The sequence below is a fragment of the Mizuhopecten yessoensis genome, unplaced genomic scaffold (assembly GCF_002113885.1).
Source record: "Mizuhopecten yessoensis strain PY_sf001 unplaced genomic scaffold, ASM211388v2 scaffold7479, whole genome shotgun sequence".
Lineage (NCBI taxonomy): Eukaryota > Metazoa > Mollusca > Bivalvia > Pectinida > Pectinidae > Mizuhopecten > Mizuhopecten yessoensis.
This window is the reverse complement of record NW_018407068.1, coordinates 681,243-702,949: the sequence shown is the minus strand read 5'-3', so window position 1 is coordinate 702,949 and position 21,707 is coordinate 681,243. Positions and strand designations below refer to the sequence as shown.

Genomic DNA, 21,707 nt, shown 5'->3' with positions numbered 1-21,707 from the left:
CTATGCCCCGAAGACAAAACTATTTACAACCCAGGTTCGGGTATCTCCTTGCCAAGCATTCACCCAGCTTGAAAGAAGGGTTGGTCAGAGACATCAATCTAATAGGATCGGGAAAATGCACCGCCATACCGGGATTCGAACCCGTGACCCTCCGAATTCCAGACGGACGCTCTACCAGTTGAGCTACCTGGTCGCCGCCGATCGACTTAGTCAAGTTCCAACGCATATATACTATTTACTTTATAGAGAACAAAATAGTTAAAACTATTAACCGCTATTTACTATAAATATACTTATGAGTAAAACTATCATGGAAGGGTAACTGACGTGCAAATGAATGTCAATTATCAAGGATAAAGAGTAATGAGGCCTGTCACATTTCCCCGTAAAATGTGCTTAACTATCAATCTAATTAGATTGGCTTAACTATATTACCTCATCTATATGACAGACTGCCTGATACGGTCTAATTCTACTGATCATATGGCGGGGAAATATAAGATGATGTACCCAGCACACGCTTGATTTACCCTGGTCATATTTCCCTTATTCCGAGCCTCTCTAAAAACAGTAGAATATAATTCTTTAGTAATGTAATCCAAAAAGAATCTGAGCGCTATCTGTATACTTCTCTGAAATAACTGACAACTAGTATATCGGTATATCTCATGTTAAAAATAATGATGGGTCAGGGAAAGACCTGAGACGTATATATATTACGTCTCTGGATAGACTATCTTCGCCCCCATCAAAATAGATAAATACATACATGAAAGGAGATAGTTAGTTGTTTTGTCATGCACATTTGATAAAGACCTGATTGAAGAACATTTCCAAAAAGAAATAATTATATTTGAAAGTTGACATATATATACAGTTATTTGCAATGATCAATACTTTACTTAAAGCTTTCGGTTTACTTTGTCATTATTCCAAATAATTAAAATGAAACTGTTACACTTATATGTTTTGATGAACATGTATATAATTATATACATTTTTTTTTATATGGATTCTTTTTATAAAACCGGACATTTTAGTCCGTCATGAATATATTAGATTTTGTCAAAAATCAATGAACGACAACTCTTATCCACAAGAAAACCGCGGGAACGTGTGTCAACAATAGTGTCGTGCATGCTGAGGGGAACGAAAGCACCGGTTTGTTTGCCTACTTCGTCCAGCAGTATCTTCCGTTTTTGGAGGTTTGTTTGATATATCGATTAAAGAATTTGAACCGCAGCAAGGGGACTATATATTACTGTAATACGTAATTACTGTACACACGGTGGCATGCTTTTATGGCATCGGAATATCGCTGTGCCTGTGGGACAAAGGTGCTAGACACGCTAATTCACATTGAACTGCTTTCATTTGGCGTTCATAGGCAATATGAATGCCAACTGGACAAAGACAAATTCAATGTATCATTCAATGACTTAAAATGAATATAGAACAGCAATCGCCCGGGGAGGGTCAGTGGTATCCAACGTAACTAGGATGTCATCATACTAAATTAATAATGATGACGCCAGCAATCGGTCGTTCATAGCCTAGGAATGCCAACTGAATTTGGGAGGGTTATATTAAATGGCAATGACATACGAAGGTAAATATTATGTGTGTGTCCAGCACCTGTGTGTGAGACTCGCCGTTGAAGTACACAAGACATTCTCACTCACATGCGCCAATACATACAGTAAAAGTGGAAAATGAACTTTGCATTGCGAGCATTTTGTTATCTTTTCTCAAAAGAGTAACATGTGTAGGATAATAAACCGAAAGGGTTCTGTTTACCATTCATCAGTTTGGAAAACAGAAGGGTTCTTTCCCAACAGGTCATAGGCAGTAAAACAGATACATGACCCAGTACTTATTAGCTCATTTGGCCCTTGAAACAACTTCTTCTGAATAACCAAGAGGCCTAGGGTGATGATATTTGGCCAGTAACATGCTGGGATGAAGGGCTACCAATTTTGTTCAAATACATGACCTTGACTTATATTTAAGGTCACAGGGGTCAAATATGTTTAAAACATTTAAACAACTTATGAATAAATGAGAGGCTTAGGGTGCTTTAATTTGGCCAGTAAAATGCTGGGAAAAAGGGCTACCAAGTTTGTTCAAATAAATGACCTTGACATATATTCAAGTTCACAGGGGTCAAATATGTTTAAAACCTTTGAATGACTTCTACTTAATAATCAAAAGGCCAAGGGTGATGATATTTGGCCATTAACATGCTGGGACTAAGGGCTACCAAGTTTGTTCAAATGCTTGACCTTCGCCCATATTCAAGGTCACAGTGGTCAATATATGTGAGATTTATACCAGGTGAGCGATTCGGGCCCGTTGGGCCTCTTGTTTAGTTATGCCGTACTGCGACGTCCGTCTTCTGTCGTTCGTTGTCCGCCGTTAACTTTTTCTTTTAAACGACTTCTTCTGAAGAACTGGAGGACCTAGGGTCATGATATTTGGCCAGTAGGTACCTAGGATGGAGTGCTGTAAACTTTCCTCATTGAAATAACCTTGACTTACTTTCAAGGTCACAGGGCTCAAATATGTTAAAAACTTCAAACAACAATATCCTAAGAACCATTTGGACTAAAGTCATAATACTTAAGTATGTTATGTAGACCAGCGGTGCGAATCTGTTTCTTACTCACAGTAATGAGGTTAAAGGTCAACTTTAAGTGCTAGCCAGAGTCAAAGGTCAACGTGGGTTAAAAGCCGTAAAATTACAATTTAAAATTCCAAATTTCAAACAACAATATCTTGAGAAGCATTTAAGAGATGTTAAAATATCTTGTGTTCTAGTTACCAAATTTGGTCTGAAGTTACCTATATGTCAGTTTCATGTAACAAAAGAAACAGGTGAGTGATACAGGCCCTCTGGGCCTCTTGTTCCATAATATAGGAGGTAGCTGGCCCCTGTTGTCTGTTCCCTATGTTGACAGTTACGGGAACCAGCTGGCCCCTACTGCATATTTCCTATGTTACATGAGAAAGTTGGTCCCTACTGCATATGTCCTATGCTACATGAGCCAACTAACCCCTACATATGCCAGCTGGCCCCTACTGCCTATTTCCTATGGTATCGGATCCAACTGGCCCGAACTGCCTTTGTTTTTTTTCCATATTATAGGAGGTAGTTGGCCCCTGCTGTCCATTCCCTATGTTGACAGTTACATGGGCCAGTTGGTCCCTACTGCATATTTCCTATGTCCTATGTTACATGAGCCAATTAACCCCTACATATGCCAGCTGGCCCCTACTGCCTATTCCCTATGGTATAGGAGCCAGTTGGCCCCTTCGGTCTATTTTCTATGTTATAGGATCCAACAGACACTGACTGTCTATTCTCTGTTACATGAGCCAGCTGGCCGGTACTGTCTATTTCCTATGTAACACGAATCAGCTGGCTCCTACTGCCTATATCCTGTTATAGAATCCAACTGGCACCTACTGCCTATTTCCTATGTTCCATTAGCCATTTTGCCCCTATTGCCTATTTCCTAGATGTTCTATTAGCTAGCTGGTCCCTACTGCCTATTCTTTGTTATAGGAGCCAGTTTGCCCCTGCAGTCTATTTCCTATGTTCCATTAGCCATTTTGCCCCTACTGCCTATTTCCTAGATGTTCTATTAGCTAGCTGGTCCCTCCTGCCTATTTCCTAGATGTTCTATTAGCTAGCTGGTCCCTGCTGCCTATTTCCTAGATGTTCTATTAGCTAGCTGGTCCCTACTGCCTATTTCCTAGATGTTCTATTAGCCAGTTGGCTCCTACTGCCTATTTCCTAGATGTTCTATTAGCCAGCTGGTCCCTACTGCCTATTTCCTATGTTATAGGATCCAACTGGTACCTACTGTCTATTTCCTATGTTATAGTAGCCAGCCAGCCAGCCAGCCAGCCAGCCAGCCCTAATCTCTATTCCCAGTCTACTCTCTATTCCCACTGTTATAGGAGCCGGTCCTACTCTCTATTCCCAGTGTTATAGGAGCCAGCCAGCCAGCCAGCCAGCCAGCCAGCCCTATTCTCTATTCCAAGTGTTAAAGGAGCCGGCCCTACTCTCTATTCCCAGTGTTATAGGAGCCAGCCAGCCAGCCAGCCAGCCAGCCAGCCAGCCAACCAGCCCTATTCTTTATTCCAAGTGTTAAAGGAGCCGGCCCTACTCTCTATTCCCAGTGTTATAGGAGTCGGCCCTACTCTCTATTCCCAGTGTTATAGGAGTCGGCCCTACTCTCTATTCCCAGTGTTATAGGAGCCAACCAGCCAGCCAGCCTTACACTCTATTCCCAGTGTTATAGGAGCCGGCCCTACTCTCTATTCCCAGTGTTATAGGAGTCGGCCCTACTCTCTATTCCCAGTGTTATAGGAGCCAGCCCTACTCTCTAGCTATTCCCAGTGTTATAGGAGCCAGCCAGCCCTACTCTCTATTCCAAGTGTTATAGGAGCCAGCTGGCCTCTATTGTCTTTTCCCTATATGTTGCTGCCCAGTTTTACAGGAGATATGATATGATTGCCCTAATTCAGTTGAATGCATTAATGACAGTGATTAAAATACATAACAAATATGTAAGAAAAATTGGGATCCCTTGCAAATTTATCACTAAGTATAATAAAACAAAAATGGGGTAAATGAGGTTTACATATCAGAATTATCAATGCAACGGGGGTACTAAAACAAGAAATAAACTGATGCTTGATATTTAGTAATTCATGTTTTTCTTGTAGAATTCCAGCTGTTAGATATAAAATGTCTGTAAAGTCCAAACGTCAGAGATGTGTTGGGTCATCCTGTCACCATGGTCCTACCAACACCTACCATGTGAGCTCACCTGTTGGCACTATGGAACTTGTGAGCTGTCCTCGTGGACTCCACTACATGTCACAGACAGATGAAACTGATGAATATTTTACACCTGACAAAAGGTGACGAAAAGCGTTGAACTCTGTGTGTAGCATAATTGAAGTAGAAAATATGAGCATAGAGCTGTAAACATAGTTGTGTGATTTTTGGATATCAAACTTATCACCTCAAATTCCTATGTGGCCTGATTTATTGTTGGTATGATAATTAGGAGTGATCATTTGAACACGTCTTAAACTGTGGTAGAATGTACATGTATTTCTAAGCGTTTTTTTTCAGGGTGAATAAAAGTTCATATAGCACAACCAGTAAATACTTGTGTGACGTTAACCGTTTCAATGACTACCATATGTACTCTTGACACTTTGATCATCAGACAAATAACCAGTGGAGCATATGTACATAAACGTATAAAATAATGAGTAGGCAAGAATCAAATTGCCGTTGATTCAGCTGTGCTTGCCCCTTTTGTTTAAAAACGGTCTTGAAAGAATTTTTCCTACAATTTTTGTTTAGTCTGCCTTTATCGGGACAGTTTTAGTACAGTATAACCTGTCTAAACCAGATGTCAACGGGACCAAACTATTTTTCTGGTTTACACAGGTGTGTCCGGTTTATACAGGGTCGGCATGTCATTTTTTGAAAATACAAAAATGTAGTGTCTTGCATACGATCTGTATACAAGTGTGTCAATACATAAACAACAGAGAAATGAATCAATTGCAACGTTTAATGATTTACAAAATATACAGAAAATGAAGGGTGACCCAACATTGGATACCGCTTATTTGTTTAGAATGTGTTTGCTTTAGATTGTAGCCAGCCGAGAGAAATATCAGGACCGGAATGAACAGGTTGTTTTTACATGAATTACTATGCAAACTTTTGTGAAACAACGCTAGTTTTCGGAATGGACAGGGTCCGGTTTATACAGGGTTTAGCTACTATGGTTATGTAGGGAATATGCCGGGACTAATAATCACAGCCAGTTTAGACTGGGGCTTGTTTAGACAGGTTATACTGTATTATTAAACTTGTATATTACCAATGCCGAGTGTACTGGTGTATATATAACAAATTTACAATGGTAATACTGACAGTAATATGGTGTTAATTACAGTGGCAGTTTCAGAATTCAGTTGGAATACAATACTTAAAAAAGGCCTATTTTTTTTAAAATATACACCCATAGACATAGAAAATAAAATCGCATGTGTTCCATGTCAGCCATGCAAAGATATCCCTTATGTTCGCATTCATATATTACAATAGAAAATAGTTAAATACCACTTATGTTCCAGGTCATATTATAGGAGATACCAATGTTCAAAATCATTTGCAGCAAAAGTCTCCAATTTTTGAATCATGTGGTATTGTTTTGTATTTTGAAATAAACTTATGTGATTGTCAAGTGAACGTGACAGTGTTCCTGTCTTGGTAAAGTTGACTCCACTAGTGGCATCTTTTTTTCACTGATAAGGAATGGTTGCAAGTATTTATTTCCTATTATAATTAAACCTATTAAGGACTTCTTCTGAATAACCAAGAGGTATGTAGTCATGATATTTAGCCTATTGCATGCTGAAGTATCAAGTCTGTTTGAATAAAATAATCTGGCATACTTTGAAAGTCATAGCACTGAATATTAGGTGAGTGGGCCTCTTAAAATGATAATTCTACATTCCAGGGTGAGGTGTTTAGTAGCTGTATGATACAGTGCAAGTTGATTTTGGCATACTGTATCATTTACCAATTTTGAAGGTGCATTCACCTGTGTGTCTTTGTTTTAATGGAATAGCTCTTGCATCCTTGTACAGTACTACATAGTAACTTTTTGACTGTTAAATTTACATATTTGAAATACAGTGTAAGGTGTGTGTTTTTTTACAATATTTACACCTGTTGCAGTATTGAGGTGATGGTGACGTCCCAGAAGTATCAGGACAACGGTTACACCTACAAACCTCTCCTACTGGGCGTGGACTGGCTAAGACACTACTTCAAAGGACAACACAAGTGCCAGGTGTCGCCCACAATATGTGCATCTGTGTTCAAGGAAGGTCAGTGCTGTTTGTCCTTTTGAAAGTTTGGATGAATTGTTTTTTCATTTATAAAATATTTGTTTGATACAGTTCATCAATAGCCAATGTTTTAATAGGACCCGTCAGAAATTAGTACATTCCTGTGTCAAAGGTGCGCACAATCTAGATGTTTTTGGCAAGGTATGGTTTTTCACATTTCTCAAATACTAATGGATAAAATAGCAACTACCTACCACCCAAAACTTCTTCCGTCTTCCAACTAGTCACAAACTGTCCACAAAATTGCACACCTGCCAACTGTTTTGTAACTTATAACCAGCAAAAAGGCCAATTGAGGGAAGCCGCATGCAATGTAAAGGTGACAGTACCCAAATTGGATCACCAAACCATCATTTTATTAAATCATTGAAAAATCTGTGGAGGAATTATATCCGTTTATGGATGTATCAAAGGAAAACTATCGATGGGTGTTCTTACAAACGAATGACGGGACCCAAATCGCATCAAGACCTGAATTTTGCAGTATCTTACGCTTCAAATGAATATTTTTTGTCAGCATATTAAAATTTTATGATGACATTAAGAATTTATATGACAAAAAATAATTTCATGGTGTGAATTTATTCCTATAGTCCAAAACAGAATGCATAGTCACACGCGCCATTTTTAGCTCACCTGGCACGAAGTGCCAAGTGAGCTTATGCCGTGGCGCGTCGTCCGTCCGTCCGTCCAGTGTCAATATTTTACTTTAAACGACTTCTTCTTAATAATCGAAAGGCCTAGGGTGTCGATATTTGGCCAGAAGCAAACTGGGATGAAGGGCTACAAAGTTTGTTAAAATTAATGGCCTTTACCCATTTTCAAGTCACAGGGGTCAAATATGTTAAAAACTTTTAACATCTTCTTCTTGATAACCAAACTGCCCAAGGAGATGATATTTGGCCAGTAGCATGCTTGGGTGAAGGGCTACCAAGTTTGTTCAAATGAATGACCTTCAATTATATTCAAGGTCACAGGGGTCAATTGTCTTAAAAAACCTTTAAACAACTTCTTCTGAATAACCAAAATGCCCAGGGTGATGATATTTGGCCAGTAGCATGCTGAGATGAAGGGCTACAAAGTTTGTTCAAATGAATGACCTTCACCTATATTCAAAGTCACAGGGGTCAAATATGTTAAAAACTTAAAACAACTTCTTATCGATAACCAAACTGCCCAGGGTGATGATATTTGGCCAGTAGCACGCTGAGATGAAGGGCTACAAATTTTGTTCAAATGAATGACCTTCACCCATATTCAAGGTCACAGGGGTGAAATATGTTAAAAACTTTAAACAACTTCTTCTCAATAACCAAAATGCCCAGGGTGATGATATTTGGCCAATAGCATGCTGAGATGAAGGGCTACAAAGGATGTTCAAATGTATGACCTTGAATCATATTCAAGGTCACAAGGAGCAAATATGTTCAAAATATTTAAACAACTTGTTCTGAATAATCAAAAGGCTCAGGATGTTGATATTTAGTCAGTAGCATGCTGGGATCAAGGACTACTATGTTTGTTAAAGTGAATGACTTTGACTTATATTCAAGGTCACAGGGGTCAAATTTGTTTAAAATCTTTAAACGACCTCTTCTGAATAACCATGGGTCCCAGGATGTTGATACTTTGCAAATTGCATCCTGAGATGAAAGGCTATAAAATTTGTTCGACTTTCAATCACAGGGGTGAAATGTTTTATAAAAAAATAACGGGTCTTTTGAATGAATTTTAATCATAAATACTGATATTTTGCCTGTAGCTTTATTTTAGATCACTTTTAAGGTTACAAGTGTGAGATTTATACCAGGTGAGCGATGCAGGCCCATTGGGCCTCTTGTTTAAAACCGTAATCAAAACACTGACATTTGAGTTTGAATTACATTTTCTTGTGATATTTGAACATAAAAACTAATCATCTGTAGACAAAAAATGGTGCATGGCTATCTATTCTAAGACTACATCATTTTTATATAAACTGATTTGTTGACACATTTATTTATTTATAAATATTTTTGCAAAAAGTGATCCGATTTGGGTACTGATCCGATTTGGGTACGGCTACCTTAAGGTAGGATCCATAGGTGATGGAGATTAAGATTTTGGAAAGAAAGTTGTTGCCTTTAAGTGGTGAAATAGAGGTAAAATTAGGGACATGTAAAAAAAATCTAAGAAACTAAATGATTATAATTATATTTAAATGTTGCTCCAATGAATTCCGAGTTTGGAATAGATTTGCCGTGTTGTTTGCACTTATTCCTGGATGATTATATATTTGTTATTTTTTGTTCATCTGTCAATAATTAGGGCTGCTTGGGGACACATTGCAATACATTGTGCTATATTTCTAACAATATCCTGGAGTGGGATACGTACGGCAGGCTTAATCTTCCCAAAACCTGCAGGTGCTCCATGTTATATTGTATTGGTACTGGTTCTTCTTCTGGTTCTTCTAATCTGACTTGTCCGGGCCATAACTTCTAAACTGTTAAAGATATCTTGATGAAACTTTAGGTATGTATGCATCACCCACAGGAGGTGTGCAGTGCACTGGAATTAGGTCACTGTGACCTTCACCTTAAGGTCAAAGGTCAAATAAGTGCACAGTTTCAGTAAAATCTTGTCTCATTAAAGATATCATAATCAAACTTGAAGTATACCTGCATCACTCACAGAAGGTGTGCAGTGCACTGGAATTAGGTTGTGCGTCACTATATACAGGGTTATGGCCCTTTGTTTATTTTTAATACCGAAGTTTGTCCAGAGCAAAACTTCCATGTTATTAGGGCTAATATACTAATTCATCCGTCCGTCCATCACAATCAAACAAGGTATCAACTGACCAAAGGTCAAGGTCATTGGGTCAAAGGTCAAGGTTACATTTTGTATCTTTTCCCTGATGAACATTTTGTTTTGACATTATGAAGCAAAGTTGGTCCGAATTTAAAAAGGAGTCAGCTGACTTAAGGTCAAGGTCACGTGGTCAATGTCAAGGTCAATTATTGTATCTTTTTACTGATGAACATTTTGTTATGACACTTTGAAGCAAAGTTGGTCGGAATTTAACAAGGAGTCAGTTGACCAAAGGTCAAGGTCACTGGGTCAAAGATCGAGGTCAAATTTTGTATCATTTCACTGATGAACATTTTGATATGACATTATGAAGCAAAGTTGGTTGGAATTTAACAAGGAGTCAACTGACTTAAGGTCAAGGTCACTGGGTCAATTTCAAGGTCAGATATTGTATCTTTTTACTGATGAACATTTTTAGGTCACCTGAGAAAAAGTCTCAAGTGACCTATTGCAATCGCCTTTTGTCCGTCGTCGTCCTTCGTCCATCGTCCGTCTGTAAACAATTTACATTTTCGACTTCTTCTCCATAACCCCTCAACCAATTTCAATGAAATTTTGCAGAAACCTTCCATGGCCAAAGGTCAACAAAAATAGTTGCCGGTTTGGTCCCCGGCCCCCAGGGGCCTGAGAAGCGGGGCCAAAAAGGGTCGAATTGACTGAAATTTCAAAAATCTTCTTCTCAAGACCCAGATATTGTAGAATCAAACACTCTTCATAGATGGAAGGGTCTTAAGGTTCTCTACCAAAATTGTGAATTTTATGACCCTGGGGTCTCACGTGTACCCCTGGGGAGGGGGTAAACTTGACTATAGTTTATATATATAAATCACATTTTGGACCAACATTTGTTTAATTGCCATTGAAGGTAATTCAATTTAGGTTAGCATTATCAGTATTTGGTAGCAGTTTGATGTTATGCACATATGAGCCTGACTGAGCCCTGGGGCTGATGGGTGGGGCCAAAAAGGGTCAAATTGACTGAAAATTCAAAAATCTTCTCAAGACTCAGATATGGTTTGGTCCCCGGCCCCCAGGGGCCTGAGAAGCGGGGCCAAAAAGGGTCGAATTGACTGAAATTTCAAAAATCTTCTTCTCAAGACCCAGATATTGTAGAATCAAACACTCTTCATAGATGGAAGGGTCTTAAGGTTCTCTACCAAAATTGTGAATTTTATGACCCTGGGGTCTCACGTGTACCCCTGGGGAGGGGGTAAACTTGACTATAGTTTATATATATAAATCACATTTTGGACCAACATTTGTTTAATTGCCATTGAAGGTAATTCAATTTAGGTTAGCATTATCAGTATTTGGTAGCAGTTTGATGTTATGCACATATGAGCCTGACTGAGCCCTGGGGCTGATGGGTGGGGCCAAAAAGGGTCAAATTGACTGAAAATTCAAAAATCTTCTCAAGACTCAGATATGGTTTGGTCCCCGGCCCCCAGGGGCCTGAGAAGCGGGGCCAAAAAGGGTCGAATTGACTGAAATTTCAAAAATCTTCTTCTCAAGACCCAGATATTGTAGAATCAAACACTCTTCATAGATGGAAGGGTCTTAAGGTTCTCTACCAAAATTGTGAATTTTATGACCCTGGGGTCTCACGTGTACCCCTGGGGAGGGGGTAAACTTGACTATAGTTTATATATATAAATCACATTTTGGACCAACATTTGTTTAATTGCCATTGAAGGTAATTCAATTTAGGTTAGCATTATCAGTATTTGGTAGCAGTTTGATGTTATGCACATATGAGCCTGACTGAGCCCTGGGGCTGATGGGTGGGGCCAAAAAGGGTCAAATTGACTGAAAATTCAAAAATCTTCTCAAGACTCAGATATGGTTTGGTCCCCGGCCCCCAGGGGCCTGAGAAGCGGGGCCAAAAAGGGTCGAATTGACTGAAATTTCAAAAATCTTCTTCTCAAGACCCAGATATTGTAGAATCAAACACTCTTCATAGATGGAAGGGTCTTAAGGTTCTCTACCAAAATTGTGAATTTTATGACCCTGGGGTCTCACGTGTACCCCTGGGGAGGGGGTAAACTTGACTATAGTTTATATATATAAATCACATTTTGGACCAACATTTGTTTAATTGCCATTGAAGGTAATTCAATTTAGGTTAGCATTATCAGTATTTGGTAGCAGTTTGATGTTATGCACATATGAGCCTGACTGAGCCCTGGGGCTGATGGGTGGGGCCAAAAAGGGTCAAATTGACTGAAAATTCAAAAATCTTCTCAAGACTCAGATATGGTTTGGTCCCCGGCCCCCAGGGGCCTGAGAAGCGGGGCCAAAAAGGGTCGAATTGACTGAAATTTCAAAAATCTTCTTCTCAAGACCCAGATATTGTAGAATCAAACACTCTTCATAGATGGAAGGGTCTTAAGGTTCTCTACCAAAATTGTGAATTTTATGACCCTGGGGTCTCACGTGTACCCCTGGGGAGGGGGTAAACTTGACTATAGTTTATATATATAAATCACATTTTGGACCAACATTTGTTTAATTGCCATTGAAGGTAATTCAATTTAGGTTAGCATTATCAGTATTTGGTAGCAGTTTGATGTTATNAGTTACAGGTTCCAAAGGTTTAAGGTCAAGGTCTAGTTTTATATTTTTCACTGATGAACATTTTGTTATGATATTATGAAGCAAAATTGGTCGGAGTTGAAGAATGAGTCAACTGACCAAAGATCAGGGTCACTGGGTTAAAGGTCAAGGTCATTTAGGTCCAAAGGTCAAAGACAAAGTGGATCTCTTACTTTGACCCTGGCCCTTGATGGGGGAAGTATTTAAGGTGAAATAAAACAAAACAAATGAGTATTGCACCGGTATTTACATTTCTGTTAGCCCAGCAAATATGGAAATGGGTGGAAACAAGACTCACATCATAGTACATGTAAAATGTATGTTTTGCTTCCTTGCGATTCTTTTTGAAGTCCAAATGTCAAACGTCGACTCAAGTTCAGCTATATGGGCAGATTGCTTCTTGATGATTATGGGGGATATATTGCCACAAGACGGGACACTTACTGACCTGTCAGTGTTCTAGTTTCACCTACTTTGACCAAACTTGCTAAAGTTTTAATGTATCTTGGGTAAGTAAGAATGTCAAGATCTTAATTCGGGTCTCGTGCCCCACTATATAAAGCGATATGGCCTTATGTTAATTTTTTATACCAGACTTTTTTATTGGCTCCCCTTAGACCTATGTTTTTGTTCACAAAAACAAAATTCTAGTTAATAACTAATCAAAACTAAATAATTACAGGATCTTTCACAGCCAAGGTCTGGAAGACTCTGCCAGAGAAGGTGAAGTTTGGACATAGTGTTTCCTACACCCAGCTAGCAGATTTAAGTGGAAATATAAAGGCATGTCGTGCAGTGGGCGCGGCCATGAAGGCTAATCCCATACAGCTCATTATCCCCTGTCACCGTGTTTTGCCGGAGGGAGGTGGTGTTGGCAACTACAGTGGTGGCAATAAGAACAAGATGAAGCTGTGGCTTCTCAAACATGAAGGAGTTATAAAGTGAGAGGCTGGAGGCATGTTACGGTGGACATCTGTATAAAGAAATCTGGTTAATTCTTATTGTAATGATCGGATGGAAACGAGATTATGTAGACTGTGATAAAAGGTATGATTATTACCAAGGAATCCATTGACCTGATATTTGATCAGAACAAAGTGTCTGGACATAGCATGCAGCTGGCTATTGTGTAACCGTGGGTACTTCGTTTCTTAGGCATTTTCCTAAAGGATAGGTATTTTGCTTTGTAATTTTGAGTTAGAGCAATAAGATACCTCTTAATTAACCTTTTCCATTATAATGAATCACGACAGAAGAGTTCCTGTTTGTAAGATAATTCAGTTTTACAGGACAGGAATTATTCTTTGCATTATTTGAAAATATATTTTTAACAAAGCAGTGTTAAACACTAACTGTTTTTGCTTGGTAGTCCACAGGACTAGTTAAATAGATTATTTACTAGTCCTTCGCTAATGTAACTAGTCCAAAATTTCCTGATTATCAGGAAACAGGGCGATTTACAGCATGTTAAATTTAAAAAAAAAAAAAATCTTATTCTATATCAAATTTCACAAGTCCAAAGGACCAGTTAGGCTAGGTGATTCACTAGTCCATGCTGAAATCTACTAGTCCAGGACTAGCGGACTAGTGTTAGTGTCGGCCCCTGTAGTCCAGGACTAGCGGACTAGGGTTAGCGTCGACCCCTGTAGTCCAGGACTAGCGGACTAGGGTTAGCGTCGACCCCTGTAGTCCAGGACTAGCGGACTAGTTTTAGTGTCGACCCCTGTAGTCCAGGACTAGCGGACTAGGGTTAGCGTCGACCCCTGTAGTCCAGGACTAGCGGACTAGGGTTAGCGTCGACCCCTGTAGTCCAGGACTAGCGGACTAGTGTTAGCGTCGACCCCTGTAGTCCAGGACTAGCGGACTAGGGTTAGCGTCGACCCCTGTAGTCCAGGACTAGCGGACTAGTTTTAGTGTCGACCCCTGTAGTCCAGGACTAGCTGACTAGTGTTAGTGTCGACCCCTGTAGTCCAGGACTAGCGGACTAGTGTTAGTGTCGACCCCTGCAAAGTAGAATTTAACAAATATTTTGCAAACAGTGCTAATTGCTGTGGGATAGTTACAAAAATTGAAATCATATAGGAATAGATAAAGGATAAGGATCACATTTATTTTCCCACAGTATTTCACTAATTGCATATGTGACTTCTGCTGGTATAGGTAAACGTTTATTTAAATGGTCACACAAGTCATCTGTACTAAGGTAATGAAGTTTTAACTTGTTCAAATAGGCTGGTGTGGGTCATAAGCAATTCTATTAGAGGGCAAACATAAGGTAAATTTGGGAAATGTAGGTTGGTGTGAGAGTTGGTCCTTTATATTTAACATGGCATATGGGTGCAGATTTAAGTTGTTTAGATAGGGTCGTAAATAAGACCACACCCAGGTGTCGACATTTAATATTAATAATCATAGTTTCTTGTGAACAACAAAATTGATGCAATTGTTAATACATCTACCATGTAGCTATTTCTACCATAGCAGATAACTTTTTTGTAGTTGCATATTTTATTACCCAAAAGGTACTTTTTACCTTGTTACACCAGACGTATAATACGTATTATACGCCTCTGGTTACACCTATACCAATTATCCACCGATGAGCAGACTGTGAACAGTCTGAGCTGCTAATGTTGTTTTGTATGCAATAAAATAAAGATCAATATATGCCACCTGGGCAATCTAAAGTTGTGAAATGCCATTGTTATGAGGTAGGAATAGATTTCATGGATGGAATGTGCATAAGTTTATCTTGATCTTAAAATGTGTTTGAATTACCGGTATATGAGAAAACCCAAGTGGTGTGAGCATCAATAAAATTATAAATGAGTTGTCAACCAGATTATATGTTTCTCAACCGCAATGTTAATAGGTGTGATATCAATTAGCAATTATAACTTGTTATACATTTGACTTAAACCATTGTTGTATAATTTTGAACTGAGGTTACATACCTCTGTTATTTGGTTGTTGAAAGTATGATCTACTTTAAGTAAACGGATGTGTTAATTAGTATATCTATAGTGAAAATACATTTTGAGTGCTACTTTTAATAAAAATAGGCTGTATTTGTTGTGTTTATTGTTTGATTTTGAAGTTTACCTATTGGCCAGTTTAACACTTGACTGGTTTGACAACTCTACTACTCACTTCAATCGCTTTGCAAGTTTTATTAGCTCACCTGGTCCGAACAAATTTTGTATAAATGGTGGGTCTGGCCCCCCTGGGGGCTGAGTCCAATAGGGGAATATATAACAAATTCTTCAAAATCCTTCTTCTTCTGTAGGAATGAAAGTATTTGTTCCATATTTGGTCTGCAGCATCCTTGGGTGAAGGGGAACCAATTTTGTATAAACGATGGGTCTGGTCCCCCTGGGTCCTTAGGGGCGGGGCCCAATAGGGGAAATAGAGGTAAAAACCTTTATAATCCTTCCTTTACCATAGGGATTAAGGGATATTATTCTAATTTAGTCTGGAGCATCCTTGGGCAAAAGGGACTTCGTATAAACAGCGAGTGGGGGCAGAAGGGAGGGGCCCAATAGGGGAAACAGCAAATTCTTAAAAATCCTTCTACTTCTGTAGGAATGACAGGATTTTGTCCAAATTTGGTATGAAGCACCGTTGGGTGAAGGGGAACCAATTTTGTATAAACGGTGTGTCTGATCCCCCTGGAGGTAGAGAGGCGGGCCCAATAGGGGAAATAGAGGTAAAACCTTTTAAATCCTTCTTCTACCCTAGGGATTAAGGGATTTTTTCCTAATTTAGTCTGGAGCATCCTTGGGCCAAGGGGACTCAATTTTGTATAAGCAGTGGGTGTGGTCTCCCAGGGGACAGAAGGGCGGGGCCCAATAGGAGAAATGGAGGTGAAACCTTTAGAATCCTTCTTCGACCATCTCCCGGGATTAAGGGATTTTATCCTAATGTAGTCTGGAGCATCCTTGGGTCAAGACGACTCAATTTTGTATAATGGTGGGTATGATCCCCCCCTAGGGGCATATGTTTCATATGTACTTACAGCACCTACCATGGAGTGCTATATCTTTACTTCATACCAATTATTTCAAACATATTCAGGTGAGTGATACAGCATGATAGGCATTCCATTCTTTGCCAAAATGTTCAGTTTCTATCGAGGAAAAAACAAGTTTCTTGGATATCTTGTCTGACACAAGGGAATAGTAAAGCTGTTATCTGATTGGCTTTGACAACACCTTTAACGACATCAAAGCACTGGAAAGTGCAATTAACATCAAGTCCAGTATTGTTTTGATAACTCTAATAAGCGATCAACTTTTTTGTACATCCTGTAGTCACGTAATAGCTTGGTGGCCCTTGGTTCTTCGAGCTGTAGTTGTGCATGTTTCATTTTGAGATTGATCAGAGGAGTAAGATGGAGTTTGATGTATGAAAATGATGACACTGACTCGGGGCCAACGAAAGTCAAATTGGTAAAAAAAAAAAATTCAGTTGCTAGAATCAAATGCTGTTCATGGATGGAAAAATTCTAAAAATTGTATCAAAATTGTAAATTTCATTATCGCCCGTTCCCCAGTGTAGAAGGGGTTAGGTTTACTATATTTCTTTAGCTCAAGTGACCTATTGCTATCCGTTTTCGTCCGTCGTCGTCCGTCGTCCGTCGTCCGTCGTCCGTTAACATTTTACATTTCAAACTTAAAGTCAANGAGTAAACACTTTTTGGCACATTTTGTTGATTTCAGCTGTTTGACGGTATGAAAATTAATATCCTAGGGTACCCCAATGCAGATTTTTCTAGCATATTGTTGATGTGACACTAAATTGTATACCATGGAATGGTGAAAACAGAAAACTTTTAAAATTTTGCATAACTGATTAGATTTCAATGTATACCCCTGCATAGAACGAAGTGAGGAAGGAATGGTGTTAAATTAATCACCTTATGTATCAGTTCATTCCAGTTACAAAGTCAAACTTAAGATGCATTATCCTCTTTGTCCCCATTTGTTCATACTCCAATTTGAACAACCTTGCAGGGTGGGGATGGAGAAAAGACAAACTCCATGTTGCATGAAGCACCTAATGTGGTAAACCCTTTAGAATTGGGGACACAAAAGTTACCAAATAAATCTGCTTCACCCATTGCAAGAATTGGGATCTTATATTACCCCTCTACTTCTGAACAACCTTCAAAGCAATGCCTTAATGGACAAGTTCACGTTTCCGGTTTCTATGTTCAAGGTCAAGGTTACTATTTTTAGGTCACCTTAGCTTTAGCTCAAGTGACCTATTGCTATCCGTCGTCGCCTGCTGCAGTACTGTCAAAGGGATTTCATCGATATTTCATGGGAATTTTACTGACAACTCCCTGACCAAGTGTTATTATTTTTCGGGCCGATCAGAAATCCAATATGGCCGCCACGGCCGCCATTTCGAAAAACTATTTCAAATTTAAAGTCAAGTTCTACTGGGCCGATTTAACTGAAACATTGAAGGAATGATCAACTTATGATCCTGACAAAGTGTTGTTATTTTTCGGGTCGACTAGAAATCCAATATGGCCACCATGACAAGCCATTTTGAAAAACTATTTCAAATTTTAAGTCAAGTTCTACTCGGTCGATTTAACTAAAACATCGTGGGAATGATCCACTTATAGTCCTGCCAAAGTGTTGTTATTTTTTAGGTCGATCAGAAATCCAATATGTTCTAATAGGCCGATTTAACCGAAATTAGGTCTAGGAATGATCAACTCATGGTCCTGACAACTTTTTAGCTCACTTGGCACTTCGGCCGCGGTGCGGCGTCCGTCGTCCGTCTGTCCGTCGTCTGGCTGGCCGGTGTCAATATTTTACTTTAAACGACTTCTTCTTAATAACGGAAAGGCCTAGGGTGTCGATATTTGGCTAGAAGCAAACTATTTTCAAGGTCACAGGGGCCAAATATGTTAAAAACTTTAAACATCTTCTTTTCAATAACCAAACTGCCCAGGGAGATGATATTTGGCCAGTAGCATGCTTGGGTGAAGGGCTACCAAGTTTGTTCAAATGAATGACCTTCAATTATATTCAAGGTCACAGGGGTCAATTGTATTTAAAAACCTTTAAACAACTTCTTCTGAATAACCAAAATGCCCAGGGTGATGATATTTGGCCAGTAGCATGCTGAGATAAAGGGCTACAAAGTTTGTTCAAATAAATGACCTTCACCCATATTCAAGGTCACAGGGGTCAAATATGTTAAAAACTTTAAACAACTTCTTCTGAATAACCAAAATGCCCTGGGTGATGATATTTAGTCAGTAGCATACTAGGATCAAGGGCTACCAAGTTTGTTTAAATGTATGACCTTGAATCATATTCAAGGTCACAAGGAGCAAATATGTTTAAAATATTTCAACAACTTGTTCTGAATAACCAAAAGGCTCAGGATGTTGATATTTAGTTAGTAGCATATGCTGGGATCAAGGACTACTATGTTTGTTAAAGTGAATGACTTTGACTTATATTCAAGGTCACAGGGGTCAAATTTGTTTAAAATCTTTAAACAACCTCTTATGAATAACCATGGGTCCCAGGATGTTTATACTTTGCAAGTTGCATCCTGAGATGAAAGGCTATACAATGTGTTCAACATAATGACTTTGTTCGACTTTCAATCACAGGGTTGAAATGTTTTTAAAAAAATTAACAGGGTCTTTTGAATGAATTTTATTCATAAATACTGATATTTTGCCTGTAGCTTTATTTTAGATCACTTTTAAGGTTACAAGGGTGAAGTTTTTTACCAGGTGAGCGATGTAGGCCCATTGGGCCTCTTGTTTTACTCAAATTTTGGTAGGGATGATTGACCTCATTATCTCCACAACAAAAATTAATACTGTAGGACTCAGGTGACCGTTAAGGCCCATGGGTCTCTTGTTTTCCAAAAACTTTGTCATCGCTCCATCAACTTCATTCCTGAACAGAATTTCATGAAACTTGATACAAGTGTTATGATTGGCATTGCCTTGAACAAGTTGGTGTTTCAGGTTACTGCACTAAAGGTGAAGGTCATTTTTACTATTTTTAGAAAAAACTTTTTCATTGCTCTAGCGACTTCATTTCCTCTTACATATGTCACAATATGTGAATGCGAGGGGATTTGTTTAATATTGAAACCCAACAAAAACATGCTTCAACTTGGCATGATCTCATTGGTAGCCGTACAAGTGCCTGTTCAAAAGGAGAACACAAAATATTCAAAAGACAGGACCCACATACCAGCAATATTTTAAGATATGGGGTCTTGGTCGGCACCAAGACCTCACCCCTAGAATCCCGTGTAAGTTATCTAAGGTTTCGTTTTAACACATGCAAAAGGCGCACACATGTTGACTTATGAACAAACTGCAGTGATATCTTTGTGTCAATTAAATGGGATGTACGCTCTGTTAAAATAATCTTCGCTTTCAACACTTGTCATAAAAGTGATGTGGAATGAAGCAGTGTGATTTGTGTAGAAATGAAATCTCAAGCAAGTGATGTGCGAAATACAAATGTCAAAATTTTGCAGAGAAATTTGATTTGTGTTGTCCACCATTTTGTGTAAAATGGACTTATGCCATACCGCAGTGTCCGTCGTCCGTCAACTTTACACTACTTGTCATGAACCACTGAGCGGATTTTAACAAAATTTGGTGTGGAGCATCCTTGGGTGAAGAAGAACCAATTTTGTATAAATGGTGGGTCTGGCCCCCCAGGGGCCTGAGGGGCGGGGCCAAATAGGGGAAATATAGCAAATTATTCTTTAAAATCCTTCTTCTTCTGTAGGAATGAAAGGATTTGGTCCATATTTGGTCAGAAGCATCCTTGGGGGAAGGGGAACAAATTTTGTATAAATGGTGGGTCTGGCCCCCCTGGGGGCTGAGGGGCGGGGCCCAATAGGGGAAATATAGCAAATTCTTTAAAATCCTTCTTCTTCTGTAGGAATGAAAGGATTTGTTCCATATTTGGTCTGAAGCATCCTTGGGTGAAGGGGAACCAATTTTGTATAAACCGTGGGTCTGGCCCCCCAGGGGCCTGAGGGGCGGGGCCCAATAGGGGAAACATAGCAAATTATTCTTTAAAATCCTTCTTCTTCTGTAGAAATGAAAGGATTTGTTCCATATTTGGTCAGAAGCATCCTTGGGGGAAGGGGAACAAATTTTGTATAAATGGTGGGTCTGGCCCCCCTGGGGGCTGAGGGGCGGGGCCCAATAGGGGAAATATAGCAAATTCTTTAAAATCCTTCTTCTTCTGTAGGAATGAAAGGATTTGTTCCATATTTGGTCTGAAGCATCCTTGGGTGAAGGGGAACCAATTTTGTATAAACCGTGGGTCTGGCCCCCCAGGGGCCTGAGGGGCGGGGCCCAATAGGGGAAACATAGCAAATTATTCTTTAAAATCCTTCTTCTTCTGTAGGAATGAAAGGATTTGGTCCATATTTGGTGTGGAGCATCCTTGGGTAAAGGGGAACCAATTTTGTATAAACGGTGGGTCTGGCCCCCCAGGGGCCTGAGGGGCGGGGCCCAATAGGGGAAACATAGCAAATTATTCTTTAAAATCCTTCTTCTTCTGTAGGAATGAAAGGATTTGGTCCATATTTGGTGTGGAGCATCCTTGGGTTGTCGGGAACCAATTTTGTATAAACCATGGGTCTGGCTCACCAGGGGCCTGAGGGGCGGGGCCCAATAGGGGAAACATAGCAAATTATTCTTTAAAATCCTTCTTCTTCTGTAGGAATGAAAGGATTTGGTCCATATTTGGTCAGAAGCATCCTTGGGCGAAGGGGAACAAAGTTTGTATAAATGGTGGGTCTGGCCCCCCTGGGGGCTTAGGGGCGGGGCCCAATAGGGGAAATATAGCAAATTCTTTAAAATCCTTCTTCTTCTGTAGGAATGAAAGGATTTTATCCATATTTGGTCTGAAGCATTCTTGGGTGAAGGGGAACCAATTTTGTATAAACGGTGTGTCTGACCCCGCTGTAGGCAGAGAGGTGGGGCCCAATAGGGAAAATAGAGGTAAAACCTTTAAAATCCTTCTTCTACCATAGGGATTAAGGGATTTTATCCTAATTTAGTCTGGAGCATCCTTGGCCCAAGGGGACTAAATTTTGTATTAGCAGAAGGTGTGGTCTCCGAGGGGGGGCAGAAGGGCGGGGCCCAATAGGAAAAATAGAAGTAAAACCTTTAAAATCCTTCTCCAACCATCGGGATTAAGGGATTTTATCCTTATTTAGTGTGGAGCATCCTTGGGTGACGGTGACTCAATTTTGTATAATTAGTGGGTATGACCCCCGTAGGGGCATAGGGGTGG

At 39.5% G+C, this 21,707-nt stretch overlaps 1 protein-coding gene across 1 annotated transcript; it reads left to right on the top strand.

The window, feature by feature from the left end:
- The first annotated feature begins 1,087 nt into the window (after window positions 1-1,087).
- On the top strand, window positions 1,088-13,928 carry LOC110453667 (methylated-DNA--protein-cysteine methyltransferase-like). The gene is made up of 4 exons (XM_021502722.1): window positions 1,088-1,205; window positions 4,735-4,932; window positions 6,779-6,930; window positions 13,079-13,928. Exons 1-4 carry the CDS (start codon window positions 1,138-1,140, stop codon window positions 13,339-13,341), a joined length of 681 nt encoding a protein of 226 aa, XP_021358397.1. The 5' UTR covers window positions 1,088-1,137; the 3' UTR covers window positions 13,342-13,928.
- Window positions 13,929-21,707: the final 7,779 nt, after the last annotated feature.

What these genes read in the sequence shown, in the direction of transcription:
- LOC110453667 (XM_021502722.1), top strand. Translation starts at nt 1,138, where the DNA reads ATGCTGAGGGGAACGAAAGCACCGGTTTGTTTGCCTACTTCGTCCAGC. An exon ending in TATTTTACACCTGACAAAAG is followed by an intron (nt 4,933 to 6,778) that starts GTGACGAAAAGC and finishes CACCTGTTGCAG; the next exon opens with TATTGAGGTGATGGTGACGT. An exon ending in TGCATCTGTGTTCAAGGAAG is followed by an intron (nt 6,931 to 13,078) that starts GTCAGTGCTGTT and finishes AAATAATTACAG; the next exon opens with GATCTTTCACAGCCAAGGTC.